This window comes from Phocoena phocoena, chromosome 10, assembly GCF_963924675.1.
Source record: "Phocoena phocoena chromosome 10, mPhoPho1.1, whole genome shotgun sequence".
In the NCBI taxonomy this organism is placed as follows: domain Eukaryota; kingdom Metazoa; phylum Chordata; class Mammalia; order Artiodactyla; family Phocoenidae; genus Phocoena; species Phocoena phocoena.
The window spans coordinates 37,047,362-37,067,385 of NC_089228.1; the positions used below are offsets into that span (position 1 = coordinate 37,047,362).

At 39.2% G+C, this 20,024-nt stretch overlaps 1 protein-coding gene across 1 annotated transcript in view; it reads left to right on the plus strand.

The window, feature by feature from the left end:
• The first annotated feature begins 4,082 nt into the window (after positions 1-4,082).
• Positions 4,083-20,024, plus strand: part of DCAF1 (DDB1 and CUL4 associated factor 1) — an 84,228-nt gene continuing 68,286 nt past the window's right edge. The window contains exons 1-4 of the mRNA XM_065885474.1: positions 4,083-4,192; positions 10,891-10,967; positions 13,303-13,376; positions 15,458-15,571. Of these exons, the coding sequence (XP_065741546.1) occupies positions 4,083-4,192; positions 10,891-10,967; positions 13,303-13,376; positions 15,458-15,571 (375 nt within the window). The remainder of the gene's footprint in view (positions 4,193-10,890; positions 10,968-13,302; positions 13,377-15,457; positions 15,572-20,024) is intronic.

Sequence of the window (20,024 nt, forward strand, 5' to 3'; positions counted from 1 at the left end):
AAGGGGGGGCTACTCTTTGTTGCGGTGCATGGGCTTCTCATTGCAGTGGCTTCTCTTGTTGTGGAGCATGGGCTCTAGGTACACGGGGTTCAGTAGTTGTGGCACTCGGGCTTAGTAGTTGTGGTGCATGGGCTTAGTTGCTCCGCGGCCTGTGGGAGCTTCCCGGACCAGGGCTTGAACCTGGGTCCCCTGCATTGGCAGGTGGATTCTTAACCACTGTGCCACCAGGGAAGCCCAGGTTATGAAAATTCAGAATAATGTAAATAAATTACTTAACCAGATGTCTATCTCATACAGATATTCAGTAATTGGTAACTATTGTATCACTATTAGGCCATAAATTCTGCATGTAAAATGAAATTGAATGGAAAATGAATACTTATTTATCCATCTAGATTCAACACTTGTTATTAATATTTTGCCATGCTTTCTCTTAGTAGGTAGACGTGGTATATATTTATTTTGTGGAACCATTTGAAAATAAGTTGCAGACACAGCACCCCTAAATACTTTGGCAGGCATCCTTCAGGATAAAGACTTTGTTTTGACCGCACTGCGTGGCTTGCGGGATCTTAGCTCCCCTACCAGGGATCAAACCCAGGGCCCCAGCAGTGAGAGCGCCAAGTCCTAACTACTGGACCATCGGGGAATTCCCTCTACATATTTTTTGTAGGGCTTTATATTATTCCATTGTATGGACAGTGTTATCATTTAACCCTCGCAACAACTATTTCCATTTTACAGATAAGGAAATTGAGATTTGGAGAAGTTAAATAACTTGACCAAGATCTCACAGGTATGTTGGTAGAGTTGGGATTTGAATGCTTGAACCCCTTTTCTACCAAGTACCAATTGAGTGGTCTTGGGGACTTCTCTGAGCCCTTTTCCTCATCTGTAAAATAAGGGCAGGGTGGTTGTGAAAATTCAGAATAATGTAAATAAATTACTTAAACCAAATGTCTATCTCATACAGATATTCAGTAATTGGTAACTATTGTATTACTATTAGACAGGCCATAAATTCTGCATACCACCTAAAGAACTCACTTTGGAACATGGTGAATTGAGTAATGTACCTTCACTGTCTTGTCTATAACAAGATTACTGCACCTTTTGCATTTTGTTAATCTTTCATTGAGAGTGAATAAAGATAATTTTACTTCTTCCTTTCCAACTTGGATGGCTTTTATTTTTCTTGTCCAATTGCTCTGGCTAGAACTCCAGTACAGTGTTTAAGTGGTGAAAGCAGGCATCTTTGTCTTATTTCTGATTTTAGGGGGAAAGCTTTCGGTCTTTCACTATTGCATATAATGTTAGCTGTTGGGTTTTTTTTTTTTTTGTGGTATGCGGACCTCTCACTGTTGTGGCCTCTCCCATTGTGGAGCACAGGCTCCGGACGTGCAGCCTCAGCGGCCATGGCTCACGGGCCTAGCCGCTCCGCAGCATGTGGGATCCTCTCAGACCGGGGCACGAACTGGTGTCCCCTGCATCGGCAGGTGGACTCCCAACCACTGCGCCACCAGGGAAGCCCACTTTAATTGATTTTCATATGTCAAACCACCCTTGTATTCCTGGGTTAAATCCCACTTGGTCATGATATCTAATCCTCTTAATATGCTGCTGCATTCATCTTTCTAGTATTTTGTTAAGGATTTTTGCATCTATTTTCATAAAAGATGTTGGTCTATAGTTTTCTTGTGATGTTTTTATCTGTCTTTGGTGTCAGGGCAATGCTGGCTTTATGTAATAAATTAGGAAGTGTCCCTCCTCTTCAATTTTTGGAAGAATTTGAGGATTGATCTTAATTCTTCTTTAAATGTTTGGTAGAATGCACCAGTAAAGCCATCTCTCTCCTGCACTTTTAGAATGTGTCTTAAGAGATTAATTTTGTTGTTACCACATATTACTACTTTGCCCAGTCTCTAGGTCTCTTACCTTAGCATAAAATTTTACTGTTGAAAAAAATTGGTTAAATTATTGCCCCTCTCTACCCCCTGGCTAATACTCCTCCAGATTGGCAAGGTCATAAAAACGAGGAAAGACTCAAAAACTGTCAGAGACCAGAGGACACTAGGGAGACATGAAAACCAAATGTCATGTAGTAGCCTGGATGAGATATTGGAACAGAAAAAGGACATGAATGGAAAAGCTGGTGAAATCTGAATCAAGTCTGGAGTTTAGTTAAGATAATGTACCAGTTTTTGGTTTCTTAATTTTGACACCGTATCACTATAAAATAAGGTAACATTAGGGAAACCTGAACTGAGTTAGGGGTATATGGGAATTCTCTCTACTATCTTTGCAACTTTTTTTTTTTTTTACAAATCTATAATTATTCCTATTAAATTTATTTTAAAAAATGCATATATAGTTAGTAGATTGCAATCAGAAATACAGCCTAGGTCTTTCAAGTTAAGGTCAGAAATCCATATTAGTTGGTCACATCTGTAGTATATCTTTGGCTAGAAAGACTGAAAATGTGGATTCTTTGTAGAAAAGCATTTTAACTTTTTTTTCTTTTCTCTTTTGGAAATATCCTTTGGAGTAAGGGGTAGCTCAGGTGACATGAATCACTCTACTATTAGAATTGCGTCAACTTGATTAAAACATAAATGTTTAAAATTTCGAGAGTTGGTGGTAAATTTATTTCTTTTGGTCTTATGGTAGAAGAGTGAACAATAATCCTAGATGAGCTAGTAATGCCTTTGTGGACTGAAACTTTTTACAGAACAGTTGCTATTTCTGTGAAAATACACATTTTGCATGGCAGGATTTGACATTTTGATCCTAAGACTGCTTTGGCAAAGAAGTTGATCTGTAAACCATTCTAAACGTTTGGGTCTCATTTATTCCTTTTGGAGTTCCTTATAAACCTCTCTTCTCCGTGTGGATGTCACATGCGGCTCCTTCAGAGCCTGTCTCACGTCCCTGTCCTTTTGTACCCCTGGGCTGATCACTCAACCCAGCAACTTTTTATGCCTTTCTCCAGCCTCTTATCCTTCCAGAAGATCAGCTGGCTGTGAGACAGATTAGGAAGGCTGAAGGACGAATGGGTTTATAATATTCTTTCTCAGCTTTCATGTTGGTAATGATATCCACTTCAGTTCTTGATCTGTTGTTAAGAATTAACAGGAATGTGTTGCTTATCTGTCATAGAACTTTCCCTGAAGACTTACAAGAGCAAAATATTTCTGGGAGTAGTTTTTGCTGTATTCTGTATTTAAAAAAAAAAAAAAGCCTCAAAGTTTTGGACCTCAGACATCTAGACTTGGGATTATTATACATGTGGTGTATAGGTACAGGTTGTAGAGTGTTCCTGTGAAACCTTTCGTAAGCTGAAATGACTTGAAGAGGCAATTACCTTAGGGCACATCTTGCTCACGGATGTACAGAAATTGAGATAAAGCACAGATGCTCACAGGCACAATTCAAAGCTGTAGCAGCTTGCTGTTGAGTGTAGTTCCCATGGAAGGAGCTTGGCGGGGCCACTCTCACTGCTTGGGGTGCATACTGCATTTATAATGGCGCTGCAAAGCAAACACAACGCTGTTTTTGCTTTTCGCCTTTTTTCGTAAAAGCAGAAGTCCTCTTCAGATTTTTTTGGGTTAACGAAACCAGATACTAATGTAGTTCTTTCATAAAAATGAAATGGCATAAAGCGAACTTCTCTGAAAAGCAGGGATACCTGTATGTGTGTTTCTGAGGGGAGAAAGGAACCATAGGTTTTGTCTGATTCTCAGGAATTCCTGATCCTAGAAAGGTTAAGAATCATGATTTTGATCCAGTACCCTGTCTCATTTGACAGTCTAGCAAACTGAGGTTGAGAGAGAAGAAAAGACTTGTCATGACTTGATGAGTATCCAGGCTCCCAATCCTGGGTTTCCCACTGTACCACAAATAAAATTATCTACAGGGTCCAAGGGTTAAATTTCCCATGCTTTTAGTTATTTCCCTTGCTTGTGCATCCCTTTTTTCCTCCCTCCTCACTTTTCTTTTCATAGGAAGTATGTCAAGTTTATTTGCCTGTGTTCATTTGTGTGTGTGTGTTTTTCTTTTTTTTTTTTGCTTCCTTAGGCCAAGTCATGACTACAGTAGCGGTACATGTGGACTCCAAAGCTGAGCTCACTACCCTGCTGGAGCAGTGGGAAAAGGAACATGGCAGTGGGCAGGACATGGTACCTATCCTTACCAGGTATGAACAATTAAGTTTCTTTTTTTTAAAAAAAGGAAAAATTGGGAATTCCCTGGCAGTCCACTGCCGTGGGCCCAGGTTCAATCCCTGGTTGGGGAACTAAGATCCTGCAAGCCACACAGCGTGGCCAAAAACAAAAAAAAAAAAAGGAAAAATTGGAGAATGTTATAGAGCATTTTCACTTTGTGAATTCTTTTTGGTTTTTTTCCATAGAAGTTTTTTTAATGGTTCTACTTAATAAAATATTTGTTTGCAGGAAGAAAAAAATTTCCCCAAAACCAGAAAAGCATTTTTAAAGCAATTTTCCAAATTACAATGTTAAACTCATCTCCAGCTCTGTAAAAGTGTATGACACGAGATCTTTAAAGTTTCACTGCGTTTCAGGATTGTTCTTGGAAAAGATACTCTGCCAGAAAATCAATGGGGTCATTGGGTCTGACCTTACAACACTCATTCAGACCCTGCATAAGCATTGGCATAATGTAGGCCATTAAATAGTTTCTCAGGAGAATAGAATGGGCCTTCAGTAATTCTCTTTCTTCTCTTTTCACTTTCTCTAGTTTATTCTCACTTCTCAGAGCAAAATAATTTCTGGCTACCCAGATGAAGCAAAGTGAGAGAGAGGAAGGAAGGAAGGAAGGGAGAGAGGGAGGGAAAGAGAGAGAGACAGAAAGACGGAAGGAAGGAAGGAAGGAAAGAAAGGAAGGAAGGAAGGCTCACTTCATGAATTCTCAATCCATTTTTTTCCCTGTCAGAACTAGTCTTTTATCTCTCTACTTCTTGAACCTTGTTAAAATTTCTTCCCTTTCCTCTCAGGCCCTTTTGTTGTCATTCTCTTTCCAAGGTTCTTCTCCTGCCAATGTTTTAGCGCCAAGGTTTTGTTTGTGGTTCTCTTCTCTCTTCAATCTAAGTATTCTACCTAGATAGTTTCATCTCTGTCCATGATTTAAAAAATTATTCTCATGTTAACTTTCAAATTTCTATTTTCACTTCAGACTCCTCTTTTTAAAAATTTCAGACCCATTTCTCAGCTGATTGGTGTACACATGTTTACCTGGTTATTCCACAGACACCTGAAACATACTGTGTTCAAAATAGAGCTTATCATCTTCATCCTACCTCCCTCTTCATTCACAGTTTGTGCTTTTGTACTCCCTGCCTTGGTGTAAATAGTTATAAACTAAAAACTGAAAACCATTCTCCCTAGTGTATTCCTTTACTAGCACAACTTAGTCACCAAGCCTTGAGGGTTTCTGCTTCCTCTTCTTCCCCATTCGCACTTATTTTATTAGGTATTGATCATGTCTTGACTGGCTCATTAGGCAGTGTGCCTTATCCCTCTGTCTACAGTTTACCCTCTTCTAATATATCATCCCCTTTGCTGAAAGATTTATCTTTTTCATACACAAATCTGATTGTCATAGCTCAGCTCATAATTCTTCCCTGGCACCCTTTTCCTTCAGAATGAAATGTAATTTAGAGTGGCCTATGAGGCCATTTATGATTTAGTCTGTACTTCCTTTTTCTGCCTCATAGTGTTGTTCTTCAGAGAGGAATAGAACCATATTTTCCAGTGTCTGTGTGCCTTTACACTTGCTGTTTCTTTGGCCTGAAATGCCTTTCCTTGGTATATCTGCCTGGCAAGCTCTAGTCCTTTCAGGAAGCAGTTCAAGAATCATGTCTTAGGGCGTCCCTGGTGGCGCAGTGGTTGAGAGTCCGCCTGCCGATGCAGGGGACATGGGTTCGTGCCCCGGTCTGGGAGGATCCCACATGCTGCGGAGCAGCTGGGCCCGTGAGCCATGGCCGCTGAGGCTGTGCGTCTGGAGCCTGTGCTCCGCAACGGGAGAGGCCACAACAGTGAGAGGCTCACGTACCGAAAAAAAAAAAAAATCATGTCTGTAAATACCATATGATATCACTTATATGTGAAATCTGAAATATGACACAAATGAACCTATCTATGAAACAGAAATGGAATCATGGACATAGAGGTTGCCAAGGGGGTTGGGGGAGGGATGGAGTGGGAGGTTGGGATTAGCAGATGTAAGCTTTTATATATAGAATGGATAAACAACCAGGTCCTACTGTATAGCACAGAGAATTATATTTAATATCCTATGATAAGCCATAATGGAAAGGAATATTTGAAAAAAGAATGTATGTATATATATGTATAACTTAATCACTTTGCTGTACAGCAGTAATTAACACAACATTGTAAATCAGCTATACTTCAATTAAAAAAAATCTTTCCCCCATTTTAATTACCACTTGTATTATAATTATCTTTTTACATGTGTCTCCTCACTAAATTGTAAGTCTTTTTTGAAGTCAGGTACTACTCATTTTTATTGGTGTCTCCTTGTGTTGCCTCAGACACTGACTTGCCCAATGCTTGGTACATAGTAAACTGTGTGGGACATAATTTTATTGAATGAATGTGTTAAGGAAGAAGAGAAAGTGAAAAAAAAAAAAAAGGCTGGGTTGGGATGCCCATGGTTTTTCTGAGCAGGAAGCCTCTGGAACATGGGGCTCTTTAACATCTAATCTGTAATATCATAGCAGAGAAAAAAAACTTTGTTTATGCAATGATCTATTCTCTAGGGATAAAGAGAACTGTGATCTTATGACAGTTTAAACAGGGATAAATGCTTTGTTCATAATTGCTCTTGATAGATGGGGAACATGTGAAAGTACAGTTTTTTTTTAGGGAAAGGATTATTGCTGACTGGTGGAAAGTGGATTTTCATTTGTAGAGGCATTGGACATTAAGAACTATTAATCGCAACCTACTTGAAGTGCAGCCACAGTGAATTAAAGAATCTTAAGTATTGTGCATTTAACGTGTGTGGATTATTGATTGATGTACCTTTGAAAGGAGAGGAGAGTCATGAATGGGGATGATAGTGTTAGTGGTAGATTCATTTAATTGCTCAAAAGATATAAAATATAAAGTATTTTTTAATACTTTATTTTCGGGAATTCCCTGGTGGTCCAGTGGTTAGGACTCGGTGCTTCCACTGCCGGGGCCTGTGTTCAATCCCTGGGCAGGGAACTAAGATCCTGCAAGCTGCGTGGTGAGGCCAGAAAAAACCCCAAAACCAAAAAACTTTATTTTCAGGATTATTTCATATTAATTATCATATTTGACACTGAACTTTGTCATTATGCTATGGTATTCAGCAGTGCAAAGCCTAAATGGAGGGACCCTATCTTCAAGGAGATAACCATCTGGGAGGCAACTAATGGCTCCAAAAAATGCATAGTAGTACAAAATAGCATATAATGAAGTGCTAGATTGGCAGTGTGGTTTGTAAATATTCTAGGGGTTAGGAGAATGGAAAGAATTTGAATGAGTCCGTTTCTTCTATTCATTCAACAAATGTTTGAGGACCTTTTGTGTGTCAGAACTGTAGGAGACACTTCTCTGAACCTCAGCTTCTTCATTTGTCACTAAAAGTATGAGAGCTACATTGTTAAAAGATAGCCGCCATCCTCTGAGCTGCTTGCAAAAGACTATAGGACTTCCCTGGTGGTGCAGTAGTTAAGAATCCGCCTGCAATGCAGGGACCACGGGTTTGATCCCAGGTCTGGGAAGATCCCACATGCTGCGGAGCAACTAAACCCATGCACCACAACTACTGAGCCTGCGCTCTAGGGCCCGTGTGCTGCAACTACTGAAGCCCGTGCACCTAGAGCCCGTGCTCCACAACAAGAGAGAAGCCACTGCAACGAGAAGCCCGCGCACCACAACAAAGAGTACCCCCCTGCTTGCCGCAGCTAGAGAAAGCCTGTGCGCAGCAACAAAGACCCAGCGTGGCCAAAACAAACAAAAAAACAAAACAAAAAAACCCAAAAGACTATAGCCAGGCAGTAGAAAGCTAAGGTTAAAATACTGGGTTTTAACTCCAATTCCAGTGGGCTTTCCAGTGTAGGATGTGGTAAAGGTTCCTTGGAACAGGGACTTAAAAGTTGGTAGAATATACCTTGATTGAAAGCAGAGACAAGGTTTTCTAGGAAAATTTCAAATGTGACTGAAAAATGTATCTAGGGGAGAATGAACTGGGGCATGTTTTTGTGGCAGTGAGGAAATGGGCCCTGCCAGAGTGGAGGGTGAATATAAGGTAGGAATGGAAGATAAAGTTATATGGAGCAAGATCTTAAAAAGATCTTTAAGGTTAGACTGGGACTTTAAAAGACAGTAGGATGAATTCAAAGTATAGTTTATTTTAGATAGGGGCAAAACTCTTAACCATCCTTCAAATTGTGGGTCTGTTAGTTCACTGGCTATTTCCTAAAGTATCTTCACATCTGTCATCCCTCTCACCCTGCAAACTGGCTTCAGTTTGGGTGTACTGCATGAAAAGCAAATGAATTTCAGGCCTACCTGCTCCTTTACTGACTATTTTTAAAAATGATCTTTTGGCTATTTTCCTAAGAAAAATGTACAACTCTATAACTTGATTGACTTTTTATTTTTTATGTTGTTTTATTTATTATAATCAAGACTTCGACTTAATTCTGTGAAAAAGGACTGGCATTGCGCCAAGCTGTATGAGCTTAACCCAGGTTTTGTGTTTTTTTTTAATATTATTGAGATATAATTTATAGTCCACCCACGGTTGCTTGATTCTGTGGATGTGGAGGGCCAACTGTACTATGCCATTTTATACAAAGGACTTGAGCATTAGAGGATTTTAGTATCCCTGGGAGGTCCTGGAACCAATTCTCTGTGGATACTGAGGGATGGATTGTTTACTTACAAAATCATCACCTAGATCAAATTATAGAACTTGAGTACTACCTCCAGAAGGCTCCCTCCTGCCCCATTGCATCAATATCTACCTTAGATTAATTCGTTTTCTATTTGTTATTGATTCCCAGTTTCCATAGGAACACCACCTAAATAGCTCTGACTTAAGTTCTGTTTTAAGCAGACTACATATATTAACTTTTACTTCAGGGAAACTGTAAGATAGGGACTGTTATCCTCATTTTACAGATTAGGCGCAGAGAGGTTAAATAACTTGACCGAAGTCACAAACAGGGGAAGAGATATGATTTGAACACTGGCCATCTGGCTCCAGAATCCATGTTTTTAACTTCTGCTGTGCTATATTGCTTAGTTTCCACTGAAGATACTAGTAGATCTTATAATATGTAATTTAAAATACATTTTATGTGATCATCCTTTGTGGCAAAGAGAGTTTTCAGAGTTTAGGGGGAAAGGTAGAAAAGGTAGAAATACTTTTGAGGCTTCATGGGGAAAAATATACCAGAGTGGGCAAGAATTTTTGCAGGGAGCTTAACCCTTAAGACTAGAAAGTATGGTTTTGTGGAAATAAAGCATGCAGGAAAATTTGAGTTAGGATAGAGCATCCTAGATACTGGAGAGCATGAAAGCCTTTTATTTGCTTGTCATTATAATAGGTTAAAATGTCAGTCCTTAGGGTACTCAGAAAGTGATTTTTCTTATTTCAAAAAAAAAAGTGTGAATAAAAAAGGACAGTTGATAACTTGCAACAACATGGATGACTCAACGTGCTGAGTGAAAGAAGTCAAACATAAAAAGAGTATATGTGGAGCTTCCCTGGTCGTGCAGTGGTTAAGAATCCGCTTGCCAATGCAGGGGACACGGGTTCCATCCCTGTTCCGGGAAGATCCCACATGCCGTGGAGCAACTAAGCCCGTGCGCCACAACTACTGAGCCTGCGCTCTAGAGCCCACGAGCCACAACTACTGAAGCCTGCATGCCTAGAGCCCGTGCTCCGCAGCAAGAGAAGCCCACGCACCACAACGAAGAGTAGCCCCCGCTCGCTGCAACTAGAGAAAGCCCGCACGCAGCAACGAAGACCCAACGCAGCCAAAAGTAAATAAATAAATAAAATTAAATTAAAAAAAAAAAGAGTATATGTGATTTCATTTATATGAAATTGTAGAACAGGCAAAACTAATCTTTAGTGAGAAAAAGTAGGTGAGTGGTTGCTTAGGGCAGGGGTGGGAACCTGGGTGGGTGGAAGAATGTTACAGGCTGAGGTAACAGCACCTAGAAAGGTCCTGAAGCAGTTACGAGTTTGGACTCTGAAGAGTAGGGAAGGCCATGTGACTGTAGCTTAATAAAGGAGGGGTGGAGGAGTACAAGAAGTGGTCATAGATGCAGACAAAAGCCAGGTTACTGTAAACCTTGCAGTGCTTGGGTTTAATTTAAGTTGAGGGTGGGTCATTGAAAGTTGGAGGTGTATTGTGTCAGGTCAAGCATGGAAGCAAGAAACAAGGAGACCAGGGAAAAGTCTATTGCAGGTAGTCCAGAAGTTGATAAAGGTGGTCTGGACAAGGGTAGGAGTGGTCAAAATTTAAGGAAATGATTGAAGTCAGGAGATATTTTGTACGTAGAGCTTATAGGAATTATTGCTGTGGGGAATGGGGAGAAAAGGACAGTTTTAATGGTGACTCCTTGTTTTTGGCTTCTGAGGGGATAGTGCTATTATTTGAGACAGGAGAGTTGGAGAGAAGAATGAATTTGGGAGTGGAAGCTGTTTTATGAGATAGTTGTTTAGGTCTTTATGTTTGTTAGGAAAATACCCTTTTTCTAATTTTTTGCTTTTATTTTGTACCTTGATTGTTTGACTATTGTAGGTAGTGATACATTTTTTTTTGTATGCTTGTCTAGAATTGACCCTGTCTTCTCTTTGTGCTAGGATGTCTGAATTGATTGAAAAAGAAACTGAAGAATATCGTAAGGGGGATCCAGACCCATTTGATGATCGACATCCTGGTGAGACTATGTTCTCTTAAGCCTGGCTCTAATTTTCTTACAAAAGAAAACTGCTTAGGGCTTCCCTGGTGGCACAGTGGTTGAGAGTCCACCTGCCGATGCAGGGGACATGGGTTCGTGCCCCGGTCCGGGAAGATCCCACATGCCGTGGAGCGACTGGGCCTGTGAGCCATGGCCGCTGAGCCTGCGCGTCCGTAGCCTGTGTTCCGCAACGGGAGAGGCCACAACAGTGAGAGGCCCGTGTACTGCAAAAAAAAAAAAAACTGCTTAATATAAGGAATATTTTTCAATTGAAATAGAATTTATTTGTTAAAATATTGCTCAAGGTGGGGGCAGAGAGGAAAAATAAATTCCTGGAAAAATGGAAATACTTTTAATATTTACCTATTAAATGGAAGATTACTATTACTAGAAGCTAACTTAAAGGAACTAAATTATATAGATATACCTTATTGACTCAGTTGATATGATTACAAAGATTTAAAAAGAGAAAAATGTTCTCTCTTTCTGACTTTTAAACCAAAAGATGTTATCCTCTGTGCCTTCATTTTTCTAACAACAATAATTATCCTTTTATTAATGGGGAGATGTGGTTGAGAATGCATTCAGTGCCTTGCTTTTACTTATGAAATTGATGCTTGGAACCTTGAATAATGAATGAATGGATTTCTTGATGTCTACTTTAGTGTTCCAACAGCTAAAATATGCCATCTCATGTTAATGTGGTTTTCTTTTGGGCCAATTTAATTAGAGCCATGACAAACCAGCCTGCTTTGGCATGGAATTTGCTATAATACAGAACTGTATGGGACTTGAGACTGCTATTTTATGTTCTCTCTAAGGCAGCTTACCAGTAGGCAAAGCTTATGTCGTGTGGGCCCAACACTGCATATAAATTTTCTCTTTATAAAACCAGGAGTTGTTTTTGGAGAGAAGAGTCTGAGATTTTGTATGTGGAGAGATAGTGAGAATGAATGGGACTTACAAAAATAAGAACATTGTATATCCACCCAAATGTTCCGGGGTTTATTTCTGTTTCTTAGACTTTCATTCCCAAATATAAGTAAGCTAAGCATTTCAAATTGAGTGTCCAGTTGTTTATGTGATGTTACCTGCTGCTCTTGTCCTAGACATCCCCACTTGTGACTTTGAGAATGGCTATTGAGCTAATATCTTCAGTAAGGCAATCAGAGCATGAAATAGTAGGAAAGTGAAAAGAAACTAAGTTAATTCATGGGATTGTGAAAAGAATTCAAGAGATGATCATGCTTAGTGACATTGCCTTGGGAAGGATGAAATGGTAACGAGGAAGAAGGGAGAGAAGAATGCCTTTTTTTCAGTAGAAATTTAAAGACAATTTTTTTCCTTCCTAACTCTTATGATAAGTCATATTTGTCATTAGGCGTAATTTCTATTAATAAAAATAAGGGCCACAGTTTCATCTTTTATAAAGAGAGAAAGTTAAGTAATCTGAGGTCCACGTTTGTTTTTATGGTACCGTTCTCTAACTTCTGTTTTTGTGAATTACTTTGGGATATTAATTACAGCTTGGTAAAAACTTTATATCAGCAGCTTATATCTTTTCTTCAACCTAAACTGTATCCTTTGACTAAATTTGCCACTCTGAGAGGAAAATTAAATTGATGATATCTCTTTTAAAAGCGAACCAGTAATTTTCCCAACCATTAAGTAATTCTTTTACATTTAGGCTGTGTGTTGAGTAAATCCTAGGTTCCTGGCCTCCTTTCTTTCCCCAGGAGCTCAGAAGTTAAGATGACCAAGTTTATTTTATCTTTAGAATTGGTGATTGCTTGGCGGGATTCCCCCTGTGCCCCAAACCTGGAGTGTTCATTACAGGTTTGAGGACACATTTGTACTGCTGTTGGCATTATAGTTGAGAGATTGGACTTGGAGCCTATCTTCTCCAGGCCACTCATCAAAAGAAGCTGTGCTTCCTTCCTTTCTTTGGGAAGTCATGGGTTTTCATTCTTTTAGGCTCCTTTATGATTCTTTTGTAGACCCTTGTATACTCTTAGTGATGCTGGTCTGGGTCTAGTGCTCATTTATTTAATTCAGCATTGATGTGTAGGCAATATGCTGGGAGACGGGAATGTTAGAGAGCAGTGTCTCAAATTTTTTATTGTCATTTTTAATTTTAAAGAATGTTCCTTATGAAATCTGATTCATCAAAAGAATCTTTTCTTTGTTTCTGTTAATTTTTGCTGGCCTTTTAATAGTACTTAAAACAACCCAGGTGCCTTTCCAGAGGTTTGAGTAGCTTGACTGGGATGACTTACTCATTCCTTTGTTTGTTCCTCCCCTCTTCTTTTGGTAGGTCGAGCTGATCCAGAGTGTATGCTGGGCCACTTGCTGAGAATACTCTTCAAGAATGATGATTTCATGAATGCAGTAGGTTTGCTTCTTACTTTTCTCTAGAGATTATCATCAGCAGATACTGTACCTTTATTGTTTTTTTTGTAAATAGTCTGTTTTTTCCTGAGGCCTTGACAAAGTTGGGAATAGAGTGGGTAGCTTTATAAATTTGGTATTGGTTCAATGAAATAGACTAATCATGGACTTCTTTATTACCAAAGTCCTGGTTGTGGCCAAGGTGTTTTCTCTTTGGTGTGTACTTTGTTCAGTTGAATATTGGTGAGGGTTCCCAAGGCATCTGTGCTCATTCTGGGGTGAGATGATTTTGAGTTTGGGAATATAGGAGTTCTCTTGGGTTCTTGAATAGAAAAGTAAGAGTGATATGTACCGTATGACTCTGCACTGACACTATGGGTGTGTGCATTGGGCATGTGGAGGGAGAGAAAGTACCTTATTTAACTCTGGTCTGTTGAGGAGTAAATGAGGGTAAAAAAAAAAAAAAGTATGTATTACTCACAGCTCCTGAACATAGTAATTATTCAATAAATTGTGGCTGTTAGGTTTGATTTTGGAGGTGGAATAGCATGATGCTTGAGAGCATGGGCTTTGGGGTCCATGTTTTGGGTTTAAGTGCAGCTCCACTCTTCATTGACATTTTGATCTTTAGGCAACTTAAGCCTCTCCAAGCTTTATTTTCTCAAAGCTTTATTTCCCTAATCTATGAAATAAGGATGATAGTTCTTACCTTAAAATGTTCTTGTAATCCTTGAATGAAATTAAACATGAAAAATGCTTAGTTCAGAACCTGGCACATGAGGGCTCAGTAATTATTAGCTATTATTTTTATCTGTATTATATTAATTCCCAATTTTATTTATCACTGGTGTCTCTTCTCTGCTTCAGATCACTTCCAGCTGCCTTCTAGACGTTCCCACATGGATATTTCCCACAGGCACCTTGAATTCTGCATGTCTCATTGTTTGCCCCACAATCTGTTTCTCTTATGCTCTAGCTCAGTAATGGTGTCCTTTCCTAGCCAGCTGGAAGTTATCCTTTATTCCTCTAAGCTTTCTTATTCAGTGAGCTTACAGGTCTTATTGTGCCCTCCCCCTTAACCTTCACAAATCCCTCCACTTCTTTCTGCCCTTGTTGTCAGACCTTAGGTTAGCTACCACCATCTCTCGATACTGCAATAGCCTCTTAATTGGTTTCTCTTCTTATCTTGTCCCAACCCATTCTTTACTTATATCCCGAAAATCTATCAAATGCAAAAAATGATCATGTCATTCTCTTGCTTAAAATCCATTAGTGCTTTCCCATTGCTCTCAAGACAAATTTTAAATTTTTTATTTTGGTTTATAAACCCAATCTCATGGCCTCTGTTCTCTCATTTTTTCTGTTCCTGACCTTTGGCCCTCCTCTCTTCCCCACTCCTCCTTAGCTCTTCCTGCTTGTCCTTCATGTTCTCACTTGGAATCCCTTCCTCTCTAAAGCCTTCTCTGATTCCCTTGCAGAGTTGTAGGCTTCCTACAGGTTTCTGTAGCATCCTGTACTTATGATATTTGTTTTTCCAACTGTCACCTCTTTTGGATAATGAACCCTTTGATGGTGGGACTGTGTCTTATTCACTGTTGTATACCCAGCAATAGAACACAGTGCCACTTAGAGATCCAGTATTTATTTGATGAGTGCCAAAAGGAAAGTTTTATTGATACATTTATATATATAAAATATAAAACTCAAAATTTTTCATTAACTATTGTCAAGAATCAGGGAGGGGTGAGGGGAGGCTTATCTTGCCCTGTTTTATCCTTCTGAAAAAGTGTATATGAGGATGGGGGTGTTTTCTTTGTGATACCCCTTGAGCTTGAATTTCTATGGTTGCTGAGTTGTTTTAGGGGGATTTGACTTTAAAGTGGCAGAAGAAATTATATGGTATTATCATGGCTCAGCAGGATCATAACTATTTCTAATAATTACAGGTTTAATTAGTAATGTTAGGTATAGTCTTCTTTAATACCCTTTAGGCAAGCTATGGGAATGTATTAAGGATTTATTAGTCATTATTAATTTGATTGGGTTGAATTTCAGATGAGATGTACTCCTTTTCTTTACAGCTGGTGAATGCATATGTGATGACAAGCCGAGAGCCCCCTTTAAACACTGCTGCTTGCAGACTCCTACTGGACATCATGCCAGGGCTAGAAACTGCTGTCGTCTTTCAAGAAAAGGTACTTACTAAAAAGAAAAGTCAACATTTTATTTTTTAGTTGAATGCTGATCTGTTTTTCTTTGTTAAAATAATTGTTATAGTTTTTTCTTATTATAGTAGTAATCTATATTATAGAATCTTAATAAATTAAGACAAACAATAAGAAAAAGTTTTAAATAACTATTTTAGTGAGTACTTGCTGCTTGGGTGCTGTAGTCTTTTTTAAAATCTTAAGATCATGTTTTCTACATCTGTGACTCTATTTCTGCTTTGCTAATAAGTTCATCTGTATACCATTTTTGTAGATTCCACATATAAGCGATACTATACGATATTTGTCTTTCTCTTTATGACTTCACTCTGTATGACAGTCTCTAGGTCCATCCACGTCACTGCAAATGACATTATTTCGTTCCTTTTTATGGCTGAGTAATATTCCATTGCATATATGTATCACATCTTCTTTATCCATTCTTCTGTCAGTGGACATTTAGCTTGCTTCCATGTCCTGGCAATTGTAAATAGTGCTGCAGGGAACATCGGGGTGCATGTATCTTTTTGAATTATGGTTTTTTCTGTGTGTATGCCCATTTTGGGATTGCTGGGTCACATGGTAGTTCTATTTTTAGTTTTTTTTTTAAGAAACCTCCATACTGTTCTCCATAGTGGCTGTACCAATTTACATTCCCACCAACAGTGTAGGAGGGTTCCCTTTTTTCCACACCCTCTTCAGCATTTATTCTTTGTAGATTTTTTAATGTTGGTGATTCTGACTGTTGTGAGGTTACCTCATTGTAATTTTGATTTGCATTTCTCTAGTAATTAAGACTCTTATTCTTAATGATGAGTAGTCTTCCCCAGTGATGAGGACATTCTGTTCTGAGGAAGGCTGTCCTATTCTTGACAGTATTTAATATTCACTTAGTTAATGTTTGAAGGCTGTGCTGGGCTGTGTTTTATGCTATGTGCTGGGAATATTTTGTCAGCAAGATAGGAGCTTACATTTATATATATATTTGGAAGAACAGAGACAAACTGATAATTTCAAGTAAGGATAAGTGCTTTGAAGACCAGAGAATGGTAATTTGTTAGTGACTGTGTGTATATTTCAGTTGTCAAAAATTAGTTGCTGTGTTTTTAGAAGTAATGTTGATATTTTGTCTCTTAGCGTTAAGAATTTGCAGTGTGAATTGTGTATGCTATATAGCTTTCTTTGCTTTTAAAGACACTAAAAATTTAATCTTCTGAAAAAATCTGGAAGTCTCAGTATAGTTAAATGCATAAGCCAAGTGAAAGATCTGGAAACAGATTTTCTTAACTTTTAAGAAAATTTTATTACAGAATTGTACCACATAATGTATTTTAGAGATTAACATTGTTATTAATGCTATAGTTTGCAGTATTATGTAGACTAGATTTAAAAATCTCTAATTAGCTCCCACTGTGGGAGACCAAAAAAATCTATCTCCTGTCAGAAATGTTTTAATGTGAATTCTTTTTTTTTTTTAATGTGAGTTCTTTTGAAAAGCATGGTGAAAATGAAGCACTTACAGCAGTGTATTTGTTATATGCAAGATTTATAGAAGATTACAGATGATTTTACTGTGCTTTGTAAAAGTTTCTTGGTTGTCATTGTAGGAAAATCATCTCTGATTCTTTATAGTTTTATTGTTGTATGTTTAGAATGAAGTGAATACCCTCTGGATGTTGGAAACATGAAAGGGTATTTTGAATAATAAAGCTTTCTGCAAGAACAGTTTTATATTTTTATTTTATTTATTTTCAATAAATTTATTTAATTAATTTATTTATATTTGGCCGCATGGGTCTTTGTTGCTGCGCGCGGGCTTTCTCTAGTTGAGGCGAGCGGGGGCTACTCTTTGTTGCGGTGAGTGGGCTTCTCATTGTGGTGGCTTCTCTTGTTGTGGAACACGGGCTCTAGGCGAGCGGGCTTCAGTAGTTGTGGCTCATGGACTCTAGAGCGTAGGCTCAGTAGTTGTGGTTCATGGGCTTAGTTGCTCCTCGACGTGTGGGATCTTCCTTGACCAGGGCTTGAACCCATGTTCCCTGCGTTGACAGGCAGATTCTTAACCACCGCACCACCAGGGAAGCCCTAGAACAGTTTTGTTTCTTAATAACTGATTTTTATTAGGTCGAGAGAAGTGAATTATTCAAAGATAATCATAATTAGGTTGGAAATAACATTGCCTTGAATCCAATGTCCTAGAGTGTAGATTATAAACCTCTTTAACCTTGTGAGACCTTACCACTGGATTATATGATGTTCTTTACCTTTCAGAAATATCCTATGCACATTTTTTGGTGTGAATCAATGTTTTACTTCTTTAAAAACATTTAATTATAGTGTGTAAATTAATGAGTCAGAAATCATAATTTTTGGGGACTTCCCTGGCGGTCCAGTGGTTAAGACTCCACACTTCCACTGCAGGGGGCACAGGTTCGATCCCTGGTCAGGGAACTTAGATTCTGCATTCTGCGCAGTGCAGACGGCCCCGGCCCCCCCACCCCCCCCCGGCTCAAAAAAAAAAAAAAAAGAAAACAAAATCATTATTTTTAGACAGATTGGCAACTGGTGTTTCACAAAGCTACAGTTAAGACTCATTGCTTTAGGGCTTCCCTGGTGGCACAGTGGTTAAGAATCCGCCTGCCAGTGCAGGGGACATGGGTTTAGTTAGAGCCCTGGTCTGGGAAGATCCCACATGCCATGGAGCAGCTAAGCCCGTGTGCCATAGCTACTGAGCCTGGGCTCTAGAGCCTGTGCTCTGCCACAAGAGATGCCACTGCAGTGAGAGGCCTGCACACTGCAACGAAGAGTAGCCCCCACTCGCCGCAACTAGAAAAAACCCACGTGCAACAACGCAGACCCAGTGTAGCCAAAAATAAATAAAATAAATAAATTTATTTAAAAAAAAGATTCACTGCTTTAGAGCAGTGTTTCTCAAACTTTCTGAACCGATAGTTACACATTTTACTTTTTTCCAAAAGCTGGGTACATTTTGTTTTACATTGCAACCCATACATTATATGTATCAGAGTTTTCTTGAACATTGTTTACCCTTTGTGCAGTGCATCCTTATAGTTTCTATTTCATTTCTTTTTAAGAGCTGGTTGTAAGTTACTAAATTGACTGTATTCTAGCTGCTGTTTAAAAAAGTTGCTGGATTGTACTTTCACAGATGTTGAAATAGCTTTAAATTTTATTTTGTTTTATTTTGTTTATGCTTGCTGCTCTTTTTTAAGTATAGTTGATTTACAATGCTGTGTTAATTCCTGCTGTACAGCAAGGTGGCTCATTTGTATATATATATACATTCTTTTTTTTTTAATATTCTTTTCCATTATGGTTTATCCCAGGAGACTGGATATAGTTCCCTGTGTTATACAGTAGGACCTTGTTGTTCGTCTGTTCTAAATGTAATAGTTTGCATCTACTAACCCCACACTCCCAGTCCATCCCTCTGCCTCCCTCCATCCTCCTTGGTAACCACAAGTTTGTTCTCTATGTCTGTGAGTCTGTTTCTGTTTTGTAGATAGGCTCATTTGTGCCATATTTTAGATTCCACATATAAGTGATATCACGTGGTATTTGTCTTTCTCTGTCTGATTTTACTTAGTATGATAATCTCAGGTTGTATCCATGTTGCTGCAAATGCCATTATTTCGTTCTGTTTTATGGCTGGATTGTATTTCATTATATATATGTACCACATCTTTTTTATCCATTCATCTGTCGACGGACCTTTAGGTTGTTTCCATGTTTTGGCTATTGTGAATAGTGCTGCTATGAACATAGGGGTACCTGTATCTTTTTATTTTTGGCTGTGTTGGGTCTTTGTTGCTGCGTGTGGGCTTTCTCTAGTTGCGACGAGTGGGGGCTACTCTGTGTTGCGGTGTGCGGGCTTCTCATTGCGGTGGCTTCTCTTGCTGCAGAGCACGGGCTCTAGGCGCGTGGGCTTCGGTAGTTGTGGCACGTGGGCTCAGTGGTTGTGGGTCGCGGGCTGTAGAGTGCAGGCGCAGTAGTTGTGGCTCATGGGCTTAGTTGCTCCACGGCATGTGGGATCGTCCTGGAGCAGGGCTCAAACCTGTGTCCCTTATATTGGCAGGCGGATTCTTAACCACTATACCACCAGGGAAACCCCTGTCTTTTTGAATGATAGTTTTGTCTGGGTATATGCCCAGGAGTGGGATTGCTGGATCATATGGTAACTGTATATTTACTTTTCTGAGGACCCTCCATACTATTTTCCAGTATAGTGGCTGCACCACCTTGCATTCCCACCAACATTGTAGGAGGGTGCCCTTTTCTCCACACCCACTCCAGCATTTGTTATTTGTAGACTTCAGGAAAAAAAAAAAAGTGTTTCCCTCGGGGTGCCGTGGTTGAGAGTCCGCCTGCCGATGCAGGGGACATGGGTTCGTGCCCCGGTCTGGGAAGATCCCACATGCAGCGG